Source organism: Mobula hypostoma, chromosome 3, assembly GCF_963921235.1.
Source record: "Mobula hypostoma chromosome 3, sMobHyp1.1, whole genome shotgun sequence".
Lineage (NCBI taxonomy): Eukaryota > Metazoa > Chordata > Chondrichthyes > Myliobatiformes > Myliobatidae > Mobula > Mobula hypostoma.
The window spans coordinates 15,225,538-15,243,843 of NC_086099.1; the positions used below are offsets into that span (position 1 = coordinate 15,225,538).

An 18,306-nucleotide genomic window follows, 5' to 3' on the forward strand; every position below is an offset into this window, starting at 1 on the left:
CAGCCTGACACAACCCTCGCCTCTGGTCCCAACACTGCCTTTCCAATCCACCTGGCCCAGTCTACCTGTTATCTATCCTGCTAACATACACAGTATTTATTAACTTTTGAAGAACTTAAAGATGCAAGAGGTTGTTATGATATCACCAAGAATCCAATTCTGGCTATCTCAATTTTAAGATTCAGAGCAAATTAGAAATGTTCAATCTCTGATTCCTGTGGTGATTGTCCCCTTGTGTGCAGTGTTTCACGTAACGGTCTCTACTTCATTTAAATTCCAATTTCTTTTAAGCTACTTTTAAGGCTGTTTTCTTACAATCGAGTGCAGCCACGGTCGCTCATTTGAAGTAGCTGCAATGAGCCCCAGAGGCAACAAGGTTCTATTATAATCAGACAATAGGAATACCCTCCAATCCTGCCCCCCTTACCTTTCAAGTAAACGTGGACTCTTTTATTTCAGTTGGTGGTAAAGAAAATTATTACTGTTGTTGAAAAATTCCAAACCATGTAATTAAAATTAAAATTGAAAAATTAAAGTATTCATAAGAGACAAATTTCACTGTATATAACAAAGTTTGTACACTGTTAAAGTCATAAAACACTGTTGCACAGAAACAAGCTCTTTGGTCTATCTGAGCTGTTGATCTGCCTAGTTCCATCAACCTGCACCTGGACCATAGATCTCCATACCCCTCCCATCCATGTACTTATCTAAACATCTTCTAAATGTTGAAATCAAACCTATGTCCAGCACTTCCACTGGAACTCTCTCCAGCCTCTGAGTGAAATAGTTGCCCCTCATGTTCCCCTTAAACAGCCTCCAGAATTGAGGACTTCCATTTAGAACAGAGATGAGGCTGATGAATCTGTGAAATTCTTTGCCATGACAGCTGTGCAGGCCAAGTAATTGTGTAGATTTAAGGCAGAGGTTTATAGGTTTGTGATTAATCAGAGAATCAAAGGTTATGGGGAGAAGGCAGGAGAATGGGGTTGAGAGAGATGGTAGATCAGCCATGATGGAGTGGCGGTGCAGACTCGATGGGCTGAATGGCCTGATTCTGCTCAGAGGTCTACGGTGTACAGTCTAAACATTTCTCCTTTCACCCTTAACCTATGACTTCTAGTTTCACTTTCACCCAACCTCAGTGGAAAAAGTCTTCTTGCATTTACCCTGTCTATACCCTTCATAATTTTGTATATCTCTATCAAATCTTATTCTCCTATAGCCCAGAGAATAAAGTTATAAAGCAAAACTCCAAGAGCAAAAAGTCTCTGTATATTACAGGTTAGAGTCATGTTAATAGATTGAAGGTTTTGGTATACCCAAGTATGCCCAGACGTAAGTCAGCAAAATGAGATCAAGCCCATCTCTGCTGCTTATTGGCTTGGATGAGTGTATTTGCAAAACGCTTGGGTTTATCTATCCAGATCACATTCATGAACCGGAACAGCTTGCAATCATATCACACCCTAACACTTCTTGGAATTCTGAGCACAGGCACGGGATCAAATCAATGGTTCTTTTTTGGTCTGTGTAGTTAAGACTAGACATGTAATATATTACACATGCATATTAGCTATGTAATTCTCACAGAAGTCGTTTCATAAACTTGTCAATTTATGTAACACTCAGGGAAACTTGTCTAATACTGTTATATAATTTCCCGCAAAATGTGGCCAGCTGAGACTGGTTCTAAATTTTTTCTGTCAAACAGAAGTGTTTAATACTAAGTAACACACACAAAGTGCTGGAGGAACTTAGCAGGGCAGGCAGCATCTATAAAGAAGAATAAACAGTCGATGTTTTGCGCTGCGACCCAGAACATGGACTGCTTATTTGTCTCCACAGAAGTTGCCTGATCTGCAGAGTTCCTCCAGCATTTCCAGGGTCTGCAGGATCTCCAGTGTTTTATAGAATACTAATTTGTGTTTTATTTTCAGGAACTTTCACATACAAGAACAAGTCCTTCATCGCTCCTTCACCAATGCTGTCATTCATTGTTGCCAATGCTACATACAGGGTGAAAAGTGTTTACTGCCAAAATAATACACCTCACATTGATGTCTTTGTTGGCATTTGTATGTATGTAATAGACGTATTCAATATATTATCACTTAAGATCACATTTTTGTGTTTATATGGAGACTGCTTCTTACACTCTTTCCATTCTAAAACAGATTTGTTGCTGCTCTTTTCGTTGCCATGACGATAGCTGGGTCCACATTTATAACAATAAAAGAGTGGAAGAGCACTGGCAAAGTAAGGAAAGATGCTTTAAGCCCAGCTCACAAGAATTATGAGACAGTTTCATGTCACAAAATAAATGTTCAACAGTTACAAGAAAGTATCACAAAATGCAAGCACGACTCAGCAGAACATGGTGTAACCAAGGAACCTGAGAAGAACCGCAGAGTAGGTAAGTTTTTACTAGTAACTTGATGAAAAGAAAATGCAAAATGAAACTCGATCTCCTGCATTAAGAATGAAACAACATGCTGAGGGAACTCAAGAGGTTACTGCAATAACTGTTTTCATTGTTTTATTGGAGATTAATTAGAACGGCCAGAACTTCTAGTTGAAATTAAGTTGAGGCAAATCAGCAACAAATCATTTGCTCTGACAATAGAAATCAGTAGGGTATCAGTTAGTAGGCTCTCGTGCAAAGCAAAATCACTGTGGTTCAGCTCGAGGTTTGTCATTTTAAATGGTGCTTCAGCGTCGATGATGGCTTCTAGTCCAGTTCTGTGGGTTCTAGGATGGCTGATGAAGCCAATATGGGAACCTCAGAGCCTGTCTGGATTAGAGAACATGCCCTATGAGGAAAGGTTGAATGAGCTGGAGCTTTGCACTTTGGACTGAAGGAGGATGAGAGGTGACCTGATAGAAGTATGAACTTTGTATAATTGACTCTGAATCATTTTGAAATTTGTCTATATTCCTGCACATTGTTCTTTTACCCTCTCAGACAACCACCTTCAGTGCCACCACTGAAAGAAAAGTTAACAGTACAGATAATGTTATTGATGTTTAATTAAAGACTTTAGTAAGCTCCCCGGAGCAAAGGAAGGTGAGAGGTGACTTGATAGACATGCAAAAGATGATGAGACACACAGATAGAGTGGAACACCAGAGACTTTTTCCCAGTATGACATGAGATATAGGAATAGAATTAGGCCATTCAGCCCATCAAGTCTTCTCCACCATGTCTTCATCATGGCTCATCCCATTTTCCTCTCAGCCTCAGTCTACTGTCTTCTCCCCGTATCTCTTCATGCCCTGACCAATCAAGAATCTATAAAACTCTGTCTTTAATATATATAAAGACTTTGCCTTTACAGCTGCTGTGGCAAAGAATTCCACAGATTTACCACTCTCTGCCTAAAGCAATTCCTCCTCATCTCCATTCTAAATGGATGCCCCTCTATTCTGAGGCTCTGTCCTCTGGTCTTAGACTCTCCCACCAGAGGAAACATTCTCTCCACATCCACCCGAGATGTCTTGGCCCAATCCATCAAATGTTCACTCTTTGCAATAGATGCTGCCTGGCCTGCTGAGTTCCTCCAGCATTTTGTGTGTGTTGCTTGGCTTTCCAGCATCTGCAGATTTTCCCTTGTTAGTGAATGGGCTAATATTGCATTTGCCTTTCTCGCCACAGACTCAACCTGTAAATTAATCTTTAGGGAATCCCGCACAAGGACTTTCACGTGTCTCTGCACCTCAGTTTGTGTATTTTCTTTCCACTTGGAGAAGAGTCATTGTTTTCATTTCTTTCACCAAAGTAAATGACCATACATTTCCTGACACTGTCTTCCATCTGATATTTCTTTGCCCATTCCCCTGCCCCTCCACCTATTTTCATATTGTCTGCAAACTTTGCAACAAAGCCATGAATTGCATCATCCAACTCACTGGCAGATAATGTAAAAAAATCGGTCCCAACACAGACCCCTATTGAACACTACTAGTCACCAGTACCCAACCAGAAAAGGTTGCCTTTTTTCACATTCTTTGCCTCCTGCCAAGCAACCACAGGTTAATCCATGCTAGAATCTTCCCTGTAATACTATGGGCTCGTAGCTTGTTAAGCTGTAGGCCACATCCTTATTACTGATTGGGGGTCTGCATACATCTCCCATCAGGGTCTTTTTTACCCTTGCCACCTCTTTCTAATGAATTGATTTCATTTTTTACCAACAGAGCCACACCGCCCCCTCTGCCTTCCTGCCTGTCCTTTCGATACAGTGTGTACCCTTGGACATTAAGTTCCCAGCTATAATCTTTTTTCAACCATGATTTAGTGTTGATTACACCATCATACCTATCAATCTGCAACTGCACTTCCAGTTTATCTACCTTTCGATTTTATCCACATTTTACATTGCAACTCATCCTGTTGATTACAGTTTTGCCCTATCAACAGCCTCTCCTCACTACACATTGCCTGTTTGTAAACCAGCTACCTCATCTTCAGCACCATTATCCAGCATTCCTATGGTACTTACATTGAAATATAGGCTGCTTGGGACACTAGTCGCACCATGCTCAACCTTTTGATTCCTAACTTTGTCTGAGGTCTTACCAACATCTGTCTCCACAACCTCTCCACTAATTGTTCTGGCACTCTGGTTCCCACCCCCTGCAACTCTAGTTTAAACCCCACCGTGCAGCATTAACAAACCTCCCCTCTAGGATATTAGACCCCTCCTGTTCCGGTGCAAACTGTCCCTCCTATACAGGTCCCAACTTTCCTGGAAGAGATCCCAATAATCCAAAAATCTTATGCCATCCCACCTACACCAACTCCTTACCACGTACTAAACTGTATCATCTTTCTAGCACATGGCATGGCTAGCATTCCTGAGATCACAACCCTGGAGGTCCTGCCCTTTAACTTAACTTCTAACTCACTATGCAGAACCTTGCCACTCCTCCTACCCAAGTCATTGGTACCTACATGGACCATGATCTCTGGCTGTTCATCTTCCCACTTAAGAAAGTGACGACTTGATCCGAGATATCCTGGACCCTGGCACCCAAGGGGCAACATACTATCTGGGAATCTCTTTCTTACCCACAGAACCTCCTGTCCATTCCCTTAACTAATTAATGCCTTATCACCATAGCGTGCCTCTTTTTCTCCCTTCCCATCTGAGTTACAGAGGCAGACTTCATTGCCAGAGACCTGACCACTGTGACTTTCCTCTGTTAGGTCATCACCCCCGACAGTATCCAAAATGATAAACCTGGTGTTGAGGGGGATGGCCATGGGGTACTCTGCACTGACTCCTTAACCCCTTTCCTCTTCCTGACCGTCACCCAATCTCCTGTGTCCTGCACCTTGGGTGGAATACCTCTTTATATGTCCTATCTATCACCCCTTCAGCCTCCCAAATGACCTATGGTTTATCTAGTTCCAGCTCCAACTCCTTAATACAGTTTGTTAGAAGATGAAGTCGTAGTCGTCAGGGACACTGGAAGTCTCCCGGCCTTCCCAAATCCCACAGGAGGAGCATTCAACTATCCTGCCTGGCATCCCTACTGTCCTTGCTGAGCAGAAATAAGGAAGGGAAGGGAGGAAAAAAAACTAGCTAATATGACAGAGTATACTTTTAATGTGATTGGAGGAAAGTATGGGGGGGTTGTCAGAGGTAGATTTTTTACACGAAGCGTGGTGTGTTTGTAGAACGCACTGCCGCGGATGGTAGTAGAGACAGATACGTTAGGGGCAATGGAAAGGAAAGTGGAGGGCTATGATGCTGGAGGAATGGTTTGATTGATCTTGGAATAGGTTATGTCAGTTCAACATTGTGGGCTGAAGGGCTTGTACAGTGGTACATTACATAGAACATAAAGCAGTACACAGCACAGTACTGTTCATATTCTAAAGTACTGTGCAAAATTCTTAGGCACATGTATATAGCTTTAGGGCCTAAGACTTTTGTACAGTAATGTATTTATCAACGTGGAGCGGAGAGTGAGAGTGTAAATCAGGCGGGAGCAAAAGATGTTGGGAATGGTGAGGGTGGAGCACTGTGGGAGGGGTGTGGGACAGGTGGCAGAGAAGCAGTGACTCAGCTGCAGACACACCATCCCAGAGACACCAGACAAGATCATTTGATTCCAAACAATTGGTCTATTGGTTATTACAGAATGTCTCTCTGGTGCTTCCCACTCCCTCCCCTCTCCGTTCCCCTTTTCCCAACCATGATTCCCCTCTCCCTGCCCCCTTCCCACTCTCAGTCCACAATAGAGACCCATATCAGGATCAGATTTATCATCACTCACATATACCATGAAATCATTTTTTTTGTTGAAACAGTACAGTACGATACATAAAATTACCTTTGTACTGAGCAAGAGTCTTAAGTTCCCTAGCTCTATTTATATCTAAGACTTTTGCACAGTACTTTGTTGTAATCAACAGTACAGGCCTTTGAATATTTACCCGTGACTTGACCACTGTGCAACAATATCCCGTTTGTTATAATGTCCCAATATGCACACTAAAATTCACTCCACTCATTGAATCCAAAGTACATTTCTCTTTTTTTAATTCAACAGTGAAACAACATATTTGACAAGAGATCAGATGCTAAATGAGGGATAGTTTCAGTTTGTATTCTCTTGTAACACTATATTGGCAATCTGCTCCTCATACAAGCTACATTCTCATTTGGATAATTTGTGGTCGGTGGCTTGTCTCTGACCTTGAAGATACCTGTTCTCAAAGATCCATCAGAAAACGTGACACCTAGTTATCGTTTGGTGACGTTGTCCAAAAGGTGGCATGGTAGCCAAGCAGTTAGCGCAATCGCACCAGCTATATAAGCATACGAGGTGATGGTGAGGGCTTCCATCGGTCAGAGCTGACCATGACTATTGCATTCTAGTTGTGCAGGTACGCAGGCATGGGCAGCACAACATGGAGAGCAAGCTGTTATCCATGTAGCAAGCTCCCCCTCTCCATGCAACTGATGAATCCAAAGGAACGGCAGAAATCGATACAGTTTGGTACCAGCAGCATCACAGGAGTTTCCAGTCAGCATTCAGCTCAATGTAGACACAAACAACAGGAATTCTGCAGATGCTGGAAATTCAAGCAACGAAGGGTCTCGGCCTGAAACATCAACTGCGCCTCTTCCTATAGATGCTGCCTGGCCTGCTGCGTTCACCAGCAACTTTGATGTGTGTAGCTCAATGTAGAACTGCCTTAGGGACTCCAGTTCCGGATATTTTCCTCAAGGTTTACTCCGGAAGCCTTCCGCATGAGTGTGTATAGCTGCAAGGCAGTAGAGATTTGAGATCAGAGTTTTCCTTCTCCTAGATGAGCTGCCAATCATGGCTGACATGCCCCATCTGCCTGAAGCGAATGGTTTTAAGGTGCCAGTAACCCGCCTTTGCCTCTTTTGTCAGTAGAAATGGTTCTGCTGGGCTTAGTAGCTAAACCACACATGAAGGCCAGGAGCTGGACTTGGTTGTCAGGGGCAATTTCAGGTACACAGCATTGGGAGCATTTAATAGCTAGTGGGGGTTTGTCCTCCATTACCACACCTAACTATAACAACCTTAACAGCCCATATACATAAAATGATCAGGGTTTAAATTGCCACTGCTGTCTATAAGGAGTTTGTACATTCTCCTCATGACCACGTGCGTTTCATTCGGGTGCTTTGGTTTTCCCCACAATCCAAAGATATATGGTTAAGGTTTGAAAGTTGTGAGCATGCTATGTTGGCGACAGAAATGTGGCAGTACTTACAGGACACCCCAGCACACCACACACATTTGTGCAAATGACGCACTTCACTATATGCTTTTATGTTTCAATGTATATGTGACAAATAAAGCTAATCTTTATCATAGTGTCCAGATGTTAACAAACTGTCTGATTAGCTAAACTAAATTAAACAAAATGGAAATTCATGGACTAATTTTATTTCTTTTGCTATTTAGAGATATAGTGCCCTTTGAGACGCACCACCCAGCAACCCCCAACAACCCCGATTTTATCCTAGCTTAATCATGAGACAATTTACAATGCTCAGTTAACCTACCTGGTACCTCTATTGAATGTGGGAGGAAACTGGAGCAGCCAGAGGAAACGCACGCAATTACGAGGAGAAGGGAGGACGCCAGGATTGAACTCAGAATTCTGATGGCCCCAGGCTGAAATAGTGTCGTGCTAACCATGGCACCCAAAGCCCTTTACAACACTTTAAAAGCTCTTTACAACTTGGGTAGCATAATGATTTTCCAAGCTCACTGTTACAGTTTTATTATAACATTTTTTTTCTTGTTATTTGGTCTTTGCAGGATTCCTTGAATGGATACTGACAAGTTTTGCAATACAAAAGAGTGTGCCTGCCATGTTGTCCACCCAGATTACTGCAGGAAGCTACTCTGTGATAAACGGGATCCGAGTTCTGAGTTTATTGTGGATCATTTCAGGACATGTCTGCCAATTTATCCTTCTCAATAATCTAGGTACCCTGGTTAATATTCAACATTATCTGTAAATGCATATTTCCTTTCATAGTCTACTTTCATTCGCAAGATTAGATGAATGGGAAAGTGTCCTAAAAATGTTAATAGGGCTTGCTGTTAAACTAGCTTGTATTTTCATGAAGGAGCTCCACTTGCAGGAGCCTCAGGCCCCACACCACCAGGTTCAGGGACAGTTATTATCCTTCAACATCAGGCTCCTGAACCAATGTGGACATCCTCGCTCACCTCAACCCTGGACAGACTCCACAACCTCCAGGCCCGCTTTCAAGGCCTCTGCAACTCATGTTGTCAGTACTACTGATTTATTCATTTATTTGCACACTCTGTCTTCTTTTCAAAGTTCAAAGTCCAAAGTAAAATCTATCATTAGAATACATACATGTCACCACATACAACCCTGAGATTCTTTTTCTCTGGTCGTACTTAGGAAATCTATGGAACAGTAACTGTAAATAGGATCAATGGACAACAAACTGTGAATAAATAAATAGCAATAACAACAAGCATGAAATAACAAGATAGAAGAATCCCTAAATGTGTGTGTTTATCCCCTTTTCTTCAAGAGCTTGAACCTAGGGATGTGAGTCTTGAGGTACTTGTACCTTCTACCTCATGGCAGTCGTGAGTAGGGAGCCTAGCTTGGGTGGTGAGGATCTTTGATGATGGATGTTGCTCTCTATGGCAATATTTCATGTAGATATGCTCAATGTTTGGGAGGGTTTTACCCATAATGTACTGGCTCGAATCCATTAACTTCTGCAGGATTTTCCACTCAAAGGCATTGGAGTTCCCATACCAAGCCGTAATGTAGCCTGTCAGCACACTTTCTGTTGGGTCTGTGCAACTACATATCAATTAAATAAAAGCACACATGCAGGAGATGGCTTTAACTGGTGTCTTCACATTGCAGAGAGAGAAAACATTGCACATGTGTAGACAGCATTGTATGAACAGAAAACTGATCAATACATAGTGCTAAGGGAGGACGGGTCATTGCTCTAAAAGAAATAGATCCATACATTACACTTCCTCCCCCTTTAGCTGAATGCAACATAAAACTGTACATATACAAAACATCCATTTTCCCTTTATGAACCCATATTGCAAATAAACATGCTTTCACAGTAACAGTCCACAACTGACTTCACAGTTCTAAAGATTCAGTCTTTTGGGTGGCACCCTATTTCTTTCAACATGGCGCCTCTGGGCCTGTGGAGTGGCATCAAATTTGGTGTGTGTCTTGTCTAAAACAATGTTCTCAGTTTCCAGTGTTACGTAGCTGTCAGTGACATCATCATCACTGAGAGGAATGTTCGGTGACTGTAATGTGTCCTTCTCATTGGATGCAATTGACTCAGGTGTGTTCTTTGATTGAGCATCCAGTATCTGGTCCACATAACATCTCCATGTCTGATCTCCAACATCCACTGTGTACATCAGTGGTCCAGTTTTTGTAGCTTTCCTATTGGGTGTCCACTTGTCTTCTCGGTAATTATGTGCTAGGATTTCCTGTCCAATCTCGAAGCTCCTTGCTGACTCATTTGGCAACTGGCTGAACCGTTTATTCTGCACATCCCACTGTAGATCTGGCTTCAGGAGGTCTATGCGAGATCTCAGATTTCTGCTCATTGCAGGTGTTTGATTTGTCATCACATGAACAGAGTTCAGATACACAAGAAAGGAAGTTGTCCACCTTGTGTTGTAGAGGAATGACCTCCTTGTCCTTCGCTTTAATGGACTTTGTGAAGGTTTGGATAAACCTTTCAGCTAACCCATTCGTCGCTGAGTGCTGGAGAGGTGACTTGAAGTATCTGATACCATTTTTCTTCATGAACACTTGGAACTCTTCTGACGCGTATTGTCGTCCGTTATCACTCACAATTTGTTCTAGTAAGCTGTTTTTGGTGAAGATAGTCCTCAGGGCAGAGACAGCCTTTGCTGAGAAGGTTGACTTCATTGGTATGACCTTCAGCCACTTTGAATGAGCATCCACAGCAATCAGGAACATGAAGTTGATGAATGGCCCAGCAAAGTCAATATGTACTCTTTGCCATGGTGAAGACAGCTGCTCCCACAGGTGTAATGGTGCCTGTGGAGGTGCATTTTGAATTTTTTGGCATCCTAAACAATTTTTAGCCAAGTTTTTAGTCTGTTTATCTATTCTGTTCTCAAACACCTTCTGAGTAGCATTAAGCAGTTGTGGCAGTCTCTGTTTAGTGCTACCATTTGGGCTGCAATTGCCTGTTGATGCCACACTGACAGGTTTGATTGAATGCCAATCTAGTTGGATTTTTCTCAACCATTCACATCCACAAAGTACTGGCCTTCTACTTTTCAATACATAAAGCTCTGACTGCTGTGTTTGTCCTCCATATTTCACATTTACTTCAGTTTGCCTTTGGGAGACACCTTTTTGCCTATGTAGGTCTTTAACTGCTCCTGGCCTTCACCTGTGGCTTAGCTACTGGGCCTGGTGGAGTTGTTTCTACTGACAAGAAAAAGGGCAAAGGCAGACCACTGGTGCCTCAAAACCAGTTGCTTTTGGCAGGTGGGGCTTGTTAGCCTTGAATGGCAGCCCATCTAGGAGAAGGAAAACTCAGATTTTAAACCTCTGCTGCCTTGCGGCCATACCCACCGATGGGAAAGGCTTCAGGAATAAACCCCAAAGAGGAAATCCAGAGCCGGGGTCCTTAAGGCAGTTTGATATTGTTTACAACTTCTCTCTGGCAACCTTGGACTCCATCAGTGACGTGGAGAGGGAAACCTGCTGCATGGGCAATTGCCAGTTCTTCAAATCTTCCCACTCAGGCTTGCGCCCTGGAGAGGACACACGGCTGCCTACTAGGTCTTTAGCATCAATGAGGTCTGTTCTAATGATATCTTAGAAAACAGACTGTTGTAGTCACCCTCCGAAGTTCCATTTTCAGTTTTACACCGGACACATCTATTGTGATCCAGATGATTTTGTGATCTGCTTCAGTTATACTATGCAGTTCTAGGTATGATAGTTCACCTTTGTCGGACTCTATGTTGTCTGATTCTGTTTTACATTCAGTAACTTTATGCATTTGCTTAGTTTTGTGTTGGAGACTTTTCACTCGGTTGTGCTTTTTGTCTGCCTTGCACATTCTCTCTATGTGACCTTGTCTGTGACACTTTCTGCAGACTTTTTCTTTGAACCAACATTTATTTGCATCATGGGAAGATTTGCCACATCGATAACATCTTTGGTTTTTTGCAACATTCAGGGATATTTTGTACAGTTCACATTCCAATCTCCTTTTCTGTAGTTCTGTGGCATCCTTTGCTGCAGTCTGTAATGATATTGCAATGGTCAATGCCCGTTCTAAGGTTAGGTTTCTTTCTGCCAGTAGCCTCATTTGATTGTTGTACTATGCAAGTCACATACAAGCCTGTCACTTAATGCATCATAAAGTTCATCACTAAAGTCACAGTACTGGGAAAGTTTGCGCAGTCCTGCAATGCATTCAGAAACGGTTTCATTCCTTGACTTGTTCCTTTCGTAAAATCTAAATCTCTCAGCTATTACCAGCAGTTTAAAGATCAAGTGATTTTGTAAAATTGTAACAATTTCATTGAACATCTTGCTCGTTGGCTTTTCAGTCATTGCTATGTTGCTTAAGAGACTGTACGTCATTGCACCCATTAAGATAAATGTGGATACTTTACTTTGCTCCTCCACATTGTTTGCATTACAGTACAGTTCAACCCTCTCGATTATACAACTCTCAGCCTTCATTAGCGCTACCAAATTCATTAACTTTCCAACTCTCCTGACTGAAGCCATCACCATGTTATTTTCACTTTAAATTCCATGTGTCGTTCACTGTTACTCACAGGTCCTTTGGCTTTCTCATGCTGTTTAACTCTTGCGGTTCTGTTCTGTAACTGCCAGTGCAGTTTGTGATATTTTCTGATACTCAGGTTTGTACTCGTCACCAATTTGTTGTGTTTGTGCAGAATTACATATCAATTAAATAATAGCACGTACATGGGAGATGGCTTTAACTGGTGTATTCATATTGCAGTGAGAGAGAGCGAGAGAGAGAGAAAAAACAATGCACATGGTAGACACCAGATAACAGACAACATAGTGCTGGGGGGGGGGTGTTATTGCTCTAAAATAAATAGATCCATACATTACACTTTCCATCACACATCTATAGAGGTTTGCCAATGTTTCTGATGACACGCCGAATCCCCGCAGACTCCTGAGGAAATAGAGGCACTGTCACGCCTTCTTCGCAATTATGTTCATATGATGGGTCCAGACAGGTTTTCTGAGACAGTGACACCCAGGAATTTAAAACCACTGACCCCCTCCACCTCTGATCCTCTGTTGACCTCTGGTTTCCCTCTCCTGAAGTCTACAACCTGCTCCTTCATCTTATTGACATTCAGTAAGAGGTTGTTGTTTTTACACCACTCAGCCAAATTTTCAGCCTCCCTCCTGTATGCTGATTCATCACCACCACAGCAAACTTGTATTTGGTGTTGGAGCAGTCGTTAGCCACACCATCATGGGTGTAAAGTGAGTAGAGCAGGGGTTAAGTTCACATCTCCGTGGTGCACCTGAACATGTGGTCTTCTGCAGATTGATTGCTTCTCAGTCTCTGTTTATATATAGTTTTCATAAATTCTATTGTACTTCATTATTTTCCTGTAAATGCCTGCAGGAAAATAAATCTCAGAGTTGTATATGGTGACTTTGTTGACTTTGACCTGACTGACTTTAAATTGTCATTTGTAATACAGTATATATAAATCATTGGGGTCTGTCTTCCACCCAACTGAGATATTTATCAGAAGCTCTGCATACACAGGCCACTTAGCATTGTCGATTGGTAGAACTAATCAAAATAGGGCATACATGGTAAATGGTAGGGCATCAAAGAATGCTTTAGAACAGAGGGATCTAGGAATAATGGTGTATAGTTCTCTGAAGATGGAATCTCATGTGGATAGGGTGGTGAAGAAAGCTTTTGGTTTGCTGGCCTTTATTAATCAGAGCATTGAGTATAGGAGTTGGGATGTAATGTTGAATTTGTATAAGGTATTGGTAAGGCCAAATCTGGAGTATTGTGTACAGTTCTGCTCACCACATTATAGGAAGGATGTCAATAAACTTGAGAGAGTACAGAAAAGGTTTACTAAAATGTTGCCTGGGTTTCACCTCCTAAGTTACAGAGAAAGGTTGAATAAGTTAGGTCTTTATTCTTTGGAGTGTAGAAGGTTGAGGGGAGACTTGATAGAGGTGTTTAAAATTATGAAGGGGATTGATAGAGTTGACGTGGTTAGACTTTTTCCATTGAGAGTGGGGAAGATTCAAACAAGAGGGCATGGGTTGAGAATTAGAGGACAAAAGTTTAGGGGTAACATGAGGGGGAACTTCTTTACTCAGAGAGTGGTGGCTGTGTGGAACGAGCTTCCAGCAGAAGTGGTTGAGGCAGGTTCTATGTTGTCGTTTAAAGTTAAATTGGATAGATATATGGACAGGAAAGGAATGGAGGGTTATGGGCTGAGTGCAGGTCGGTGGGAATAGGATAAGAGTTCGGCACAGACTAGAAGGGCCGAGATGGCCTGTTTCAATGCTGTAATTGTTATATGGCTATATAATTATCCATCCCATCTGTGCAACAATCTCTGACCCCTTGTTATCAGGCAGGAGGTACCGTAATACTAGGGCAAGGACTGTTGGGATGGGAAACAGCTTCTTCCTTTAGGCTATGAGGCTATTGAACTCCCTGTCACCACCCGGGTCTCATCATGTATGAAGAGCCAGAAATGTACACTGTTTACTGTTTGACTTGTGTCGTAAATGTACCTTATTATTTGTTAATTTATTTATGATAATGCTACCCTGTGTGTGGTGTGTGAGTTGTATGTACCATGTTGTGCACCTTGGTCCAGGGGAATATTGTTCTTGGCAGAGTAAGATCACAATTTCAAAGTTAACAAGTCCCAAATAAAGAAAGAATTATTTTTGTCACCATCTAACTGAAATATATAAGAAAATACCTCAGTTACAAGTCTAGCTTAAGCATCTCTCCATTTAAGCCGCTGAAGTTTATAAAGTGATGTTCCCTATCCATTCAGGATAGGGAACATTCACAGATCATTTTCTAAGTCTAGACTCTGATCACTGATTAATAAGTAACGATACACCAGCACACAGCCTGTACAATATTCTACCTATGCATTATAATGTTTTCCATGGCTACCACACTCCCTTTACTGCTTTCTTCAGACCACCCAGATGTAAATTAAAGTCCATGAGCTGCTGAAAGAATAGAATAGAATTCACAAAGTAAAGTTAGAGGGATTGTAAAACTGTTGTTTGCTCAATACTTTATAGAACTGAAGAAACCTGTCCCAAGAACTTCTATTCTTGAAACCTTTATTTGTTGCCAGCCACTGTTTGTGAACAATGAGTTGGTTAGTTAAGTCCTTGATCAGGGAAAATATACCCAGCCAAAGACTTTTATCATTAAAGTGAAATAGTTTGTTGTTAAAGTGCCTGGTATGGAAAAACTAATGTCCAAGAATGGAAAAGCCTACAGAAAGTGGTGGACACAGCCCAGTCCATCACAGGAAAAGCCCTCTCCACCATGGAGCACATCTACAAAGAGTGCTGCCAGAAGGAAGCAGCATCCATCATCAAGGACATCCCACCATCCTGGCCATGTCCTCTTCGCTCTGCTGCCATTGGGAAGGAGGTACAGAAGCCTCAGAACCCACACCACCAGGTCCAGGAACGGTTATTACCCTTCAGACGTAACACTCCAGAACCAGCAGGGATAGATAACTTCTTTCACATTAACTCTGAATGGATTCTGCAACCTATGGACTCACTTTCAAGGACTCTATAATTGTTTTCTCAATTAGTTCTATCTCTATTTTTCTCTCTCTTTCAATCTCTACTTAAGAATAAAATTGGGAGAGCCAAAAGGGGCCATGAGAAGGACTTGGTGGACAGGATTAAGGAAAACCCCAAAGCGTTCTACAAGTATGTGAAGAGCAAGAGGATAAGACGTGAGAGAATGGGACCAATCAAGTATGACAGTGGAAAAGTGTGTATGGAACTGGAGGAAATAGCAGAGGTACTTAATGAATACTTTGCTTCAGTATTCACTGTGGAAAAGGATCATGGCAATTGTAGTGATGATTTGCAGCAGGCTGAAAAGCTTGAGCATGTAGATATTAAGAAAGAGGATGCGCTGGAGCTTTTGGAAAGCATCAAGTTGGATAATGAAGGGTTCCGGCCCGAAACGTTGACTGATCGTTTCCACGGGTGCTGCCCGACCTGCTGAGTTCCTCCAGCTTGTTGTGAGTGTCAAGCTGGATAAGTCACCAGGATCGGATGGGATGTACCCCAGGCTACTGTGGGAAGTGAGGGAGGAGATTGCTGATCCTCTGGTGACAATCTTTGCATTATCAATAGGGATGGGAGAGGTTCCAGAGGATTGGAAGGTTGCGGACGTTGTTCCCTTATTCAAGAAAGGGAGTAAGGATAGTCCAGGAAATTATAGACCAGTGAGTCTTACTTCAGTGGTTGGTAAGTTGATGGAGAAGATCCTGAGAGGCAGGATTTATGAACATTTGAAGAGGCATAATACGATTAGGAATAGTCAGCATGGCTTTGTCAAAGGCAGATCGTGCCTTACAAACTTGATTGAATTTTTGAGGATGTGACTAAATACATTGATGAAGGTAGAACTTAGATGTAGTGTATATGGATTTTAGCAAGGCATTGATAAAGTACTTTATACTTTATTGTAGCCAAACAATTGATACTAGAACGTACAATCATCATAGCGATATTTGATTCTGCGCTTCCCGCTCCCTGGATTACAAATCGATAGTAAATATTAAAAAATTAAATTATAAGTCATAAATAGAAAATATGAAAATGGAAAGTAAGGTAGTGCAAAAAAAACGAGCTGCAGGTCTGGATATTTGGTGGGTACGGCCCAGATCCGTGTCAGGATCCGTTCAGCAGTCTTATCACAGTTGGAAAGAAGCTGTTCCCAAATCTGGCCATATGAGTCTTCAAGCTCCTGGACCTTCTCCCGGAGGGAAGAAGGACAAAAAGTGTGAAAAGTACCCCATGCAAGGCTTATTGAGAAAGTAAGGAGGCGGTGGAGGAGGCGGAAATGATGGGGGTTTTTAAGAGACTCCTGGATAGGTACATGAAGCTTAGAAAAATAGAGGGCTATGGGTAACCCTAGGTAATTTCTAAGGTAAGGACATATTCGGCACAGTTTTGTGGGCTGAGCGGCCTGTATTGTGCTCTAGGTTTTCTATGTTTCCTCCTCCCCCCTCTCCTCCCCCCTCTCCTCCCCCCTCTCCTCCCCCCTCTCCTCCCCCCTCTCCTCCCCCCTCTCCTCCCCCCTCTCCTCCCCCCTCTCCTCCCCCCTCTCCTCCCCCCTCTCCTCCCCCCTCTCCTCCCCCCTCTCCTCCCCCCTCTCCTCCCCCCTCTCCTCCCCCCTCTCCCCTCTCCTCCTCTCCCCTCACCCCTCTCCCCCTCCCCTCTTCTCTATATATCTCTCTGTCTCTCTATATCTCTATTTCCTTTTCTACATTGGTTGTTTGTTAGTCTTTGTTTGTGTATAGCTAGTTTTTCATTGATTCTGTTGTATTCCATTGTTCTACTGTGAATGCCCACAAGAAAATGAATCTCAGGTTAGTATATGGTGACATATATGCACTTTGATAATAAATATACTTTGAGCATTTAACTGGTTTATCTAAGTCTAAATTTATGACTTTTGTTTTCATTTCTTTTAGATAATCCAGTGCAATGGCTGCTCTCTGTTCCAAACAATGTCCTCTATATATTTTCGCTTGGTGGCCCTTTTTATTTGTCAGTGGATACCTTTCTCCTAATTAGGTGAGTTAGACCAGAGGAAAGCTGTGCATTGCTTTAGTAACCACTTGGTCAATGTTATTATCACAGGCCAACCAACATAATGTTTAGTGAACTAATTTGAAAAGAAATCATGTCAATGCTGTGCACTCGAAGCACAATGCAGAGTCTACATACTGACACACACAAGACACAGAGCTCACATACGCTGTGCATAGTTAATTTAAGGGCTTCACAGACAGTGTCTGGAACTTTATGTACATATTGTCGCAGAAGAAGAAATATGAAGTGACTAAAACCCCTTAAACGGCAACAGACTTAAAGCAGTGTTTATTGTTCTCTTACATGAGAAAATCTGTAAATGCTGTAGATCTAAAGCAACACACACCAAGATGCTAGAGAAATTCAGCACGCCAGGCAGCATCTATGGAAAAATGTAAACAATCGATGTTTCAGGTTGAGACCCTTCTTCAGAACACTGATCCATTTCCCTCTCAGCCCCAATCTCCTGCCTTTTCTCTGTATCCCTTCATGCCCTGACTAATCAAGAATCTATCCTGACTAATCAAGAAACTATCCTGACTAATCAAGAATCTATCAAACTCTGCCTTAAATATACTCAATGACTTGGCCTCCACAGCTGTCTGTGGCAATGAATTGCACAGATTCACCACCCTCTGGTTAAAGAAATTCCTCCTCATCTCTGTTCTAAATGGACGTCACTCTATTCTGAGGTCATGCCCGCTGATCCTAGACTCACCACTATTGGGAACATCCTCTCCACATTCTCTCTGTCGAGGCCTTTCAACATTCGATAGGTTTCAATGAGATCCCCCCTCTTTCTTTTGAATTCCAGTGAGTACAGGCCCAGAACCATCAAACACTCCTCCCCCGTCAGTGAGACTCTGGTCTCA

At 42.3% G+C, this 18,306-nt stretch overlaps 1 protein-coding gene across 1 annotated transcript in view; it reads left to right on the forward strand.

Annotated features, from left to right (window-relative positions):
• Positions 1-2,202: 2,202 nt before the first annotated feature.
• The window catches only part of oacyl (O-acyltransferase like), a 65,988-nt gene continuing 49,884 nt past the window's right edge, over positions 2,203-18,306 (forward strand). The window contains exons 1-3 of the mRNA XM_063042016.1: positions 2,203-2,416; positions 8,314-8,484; positions 17,314-17,416. Of these exons, the coding sequence (XP_062898086.1) occupies positions 2,203-2,416; positions 8,314-8,484; positions 17,314-17,416 (488 nt within the window). The remainder of the gene's footprint in view (positions 2,417-8,313; positions 8,485-17,313; positions 17,417-18,306) is intronic.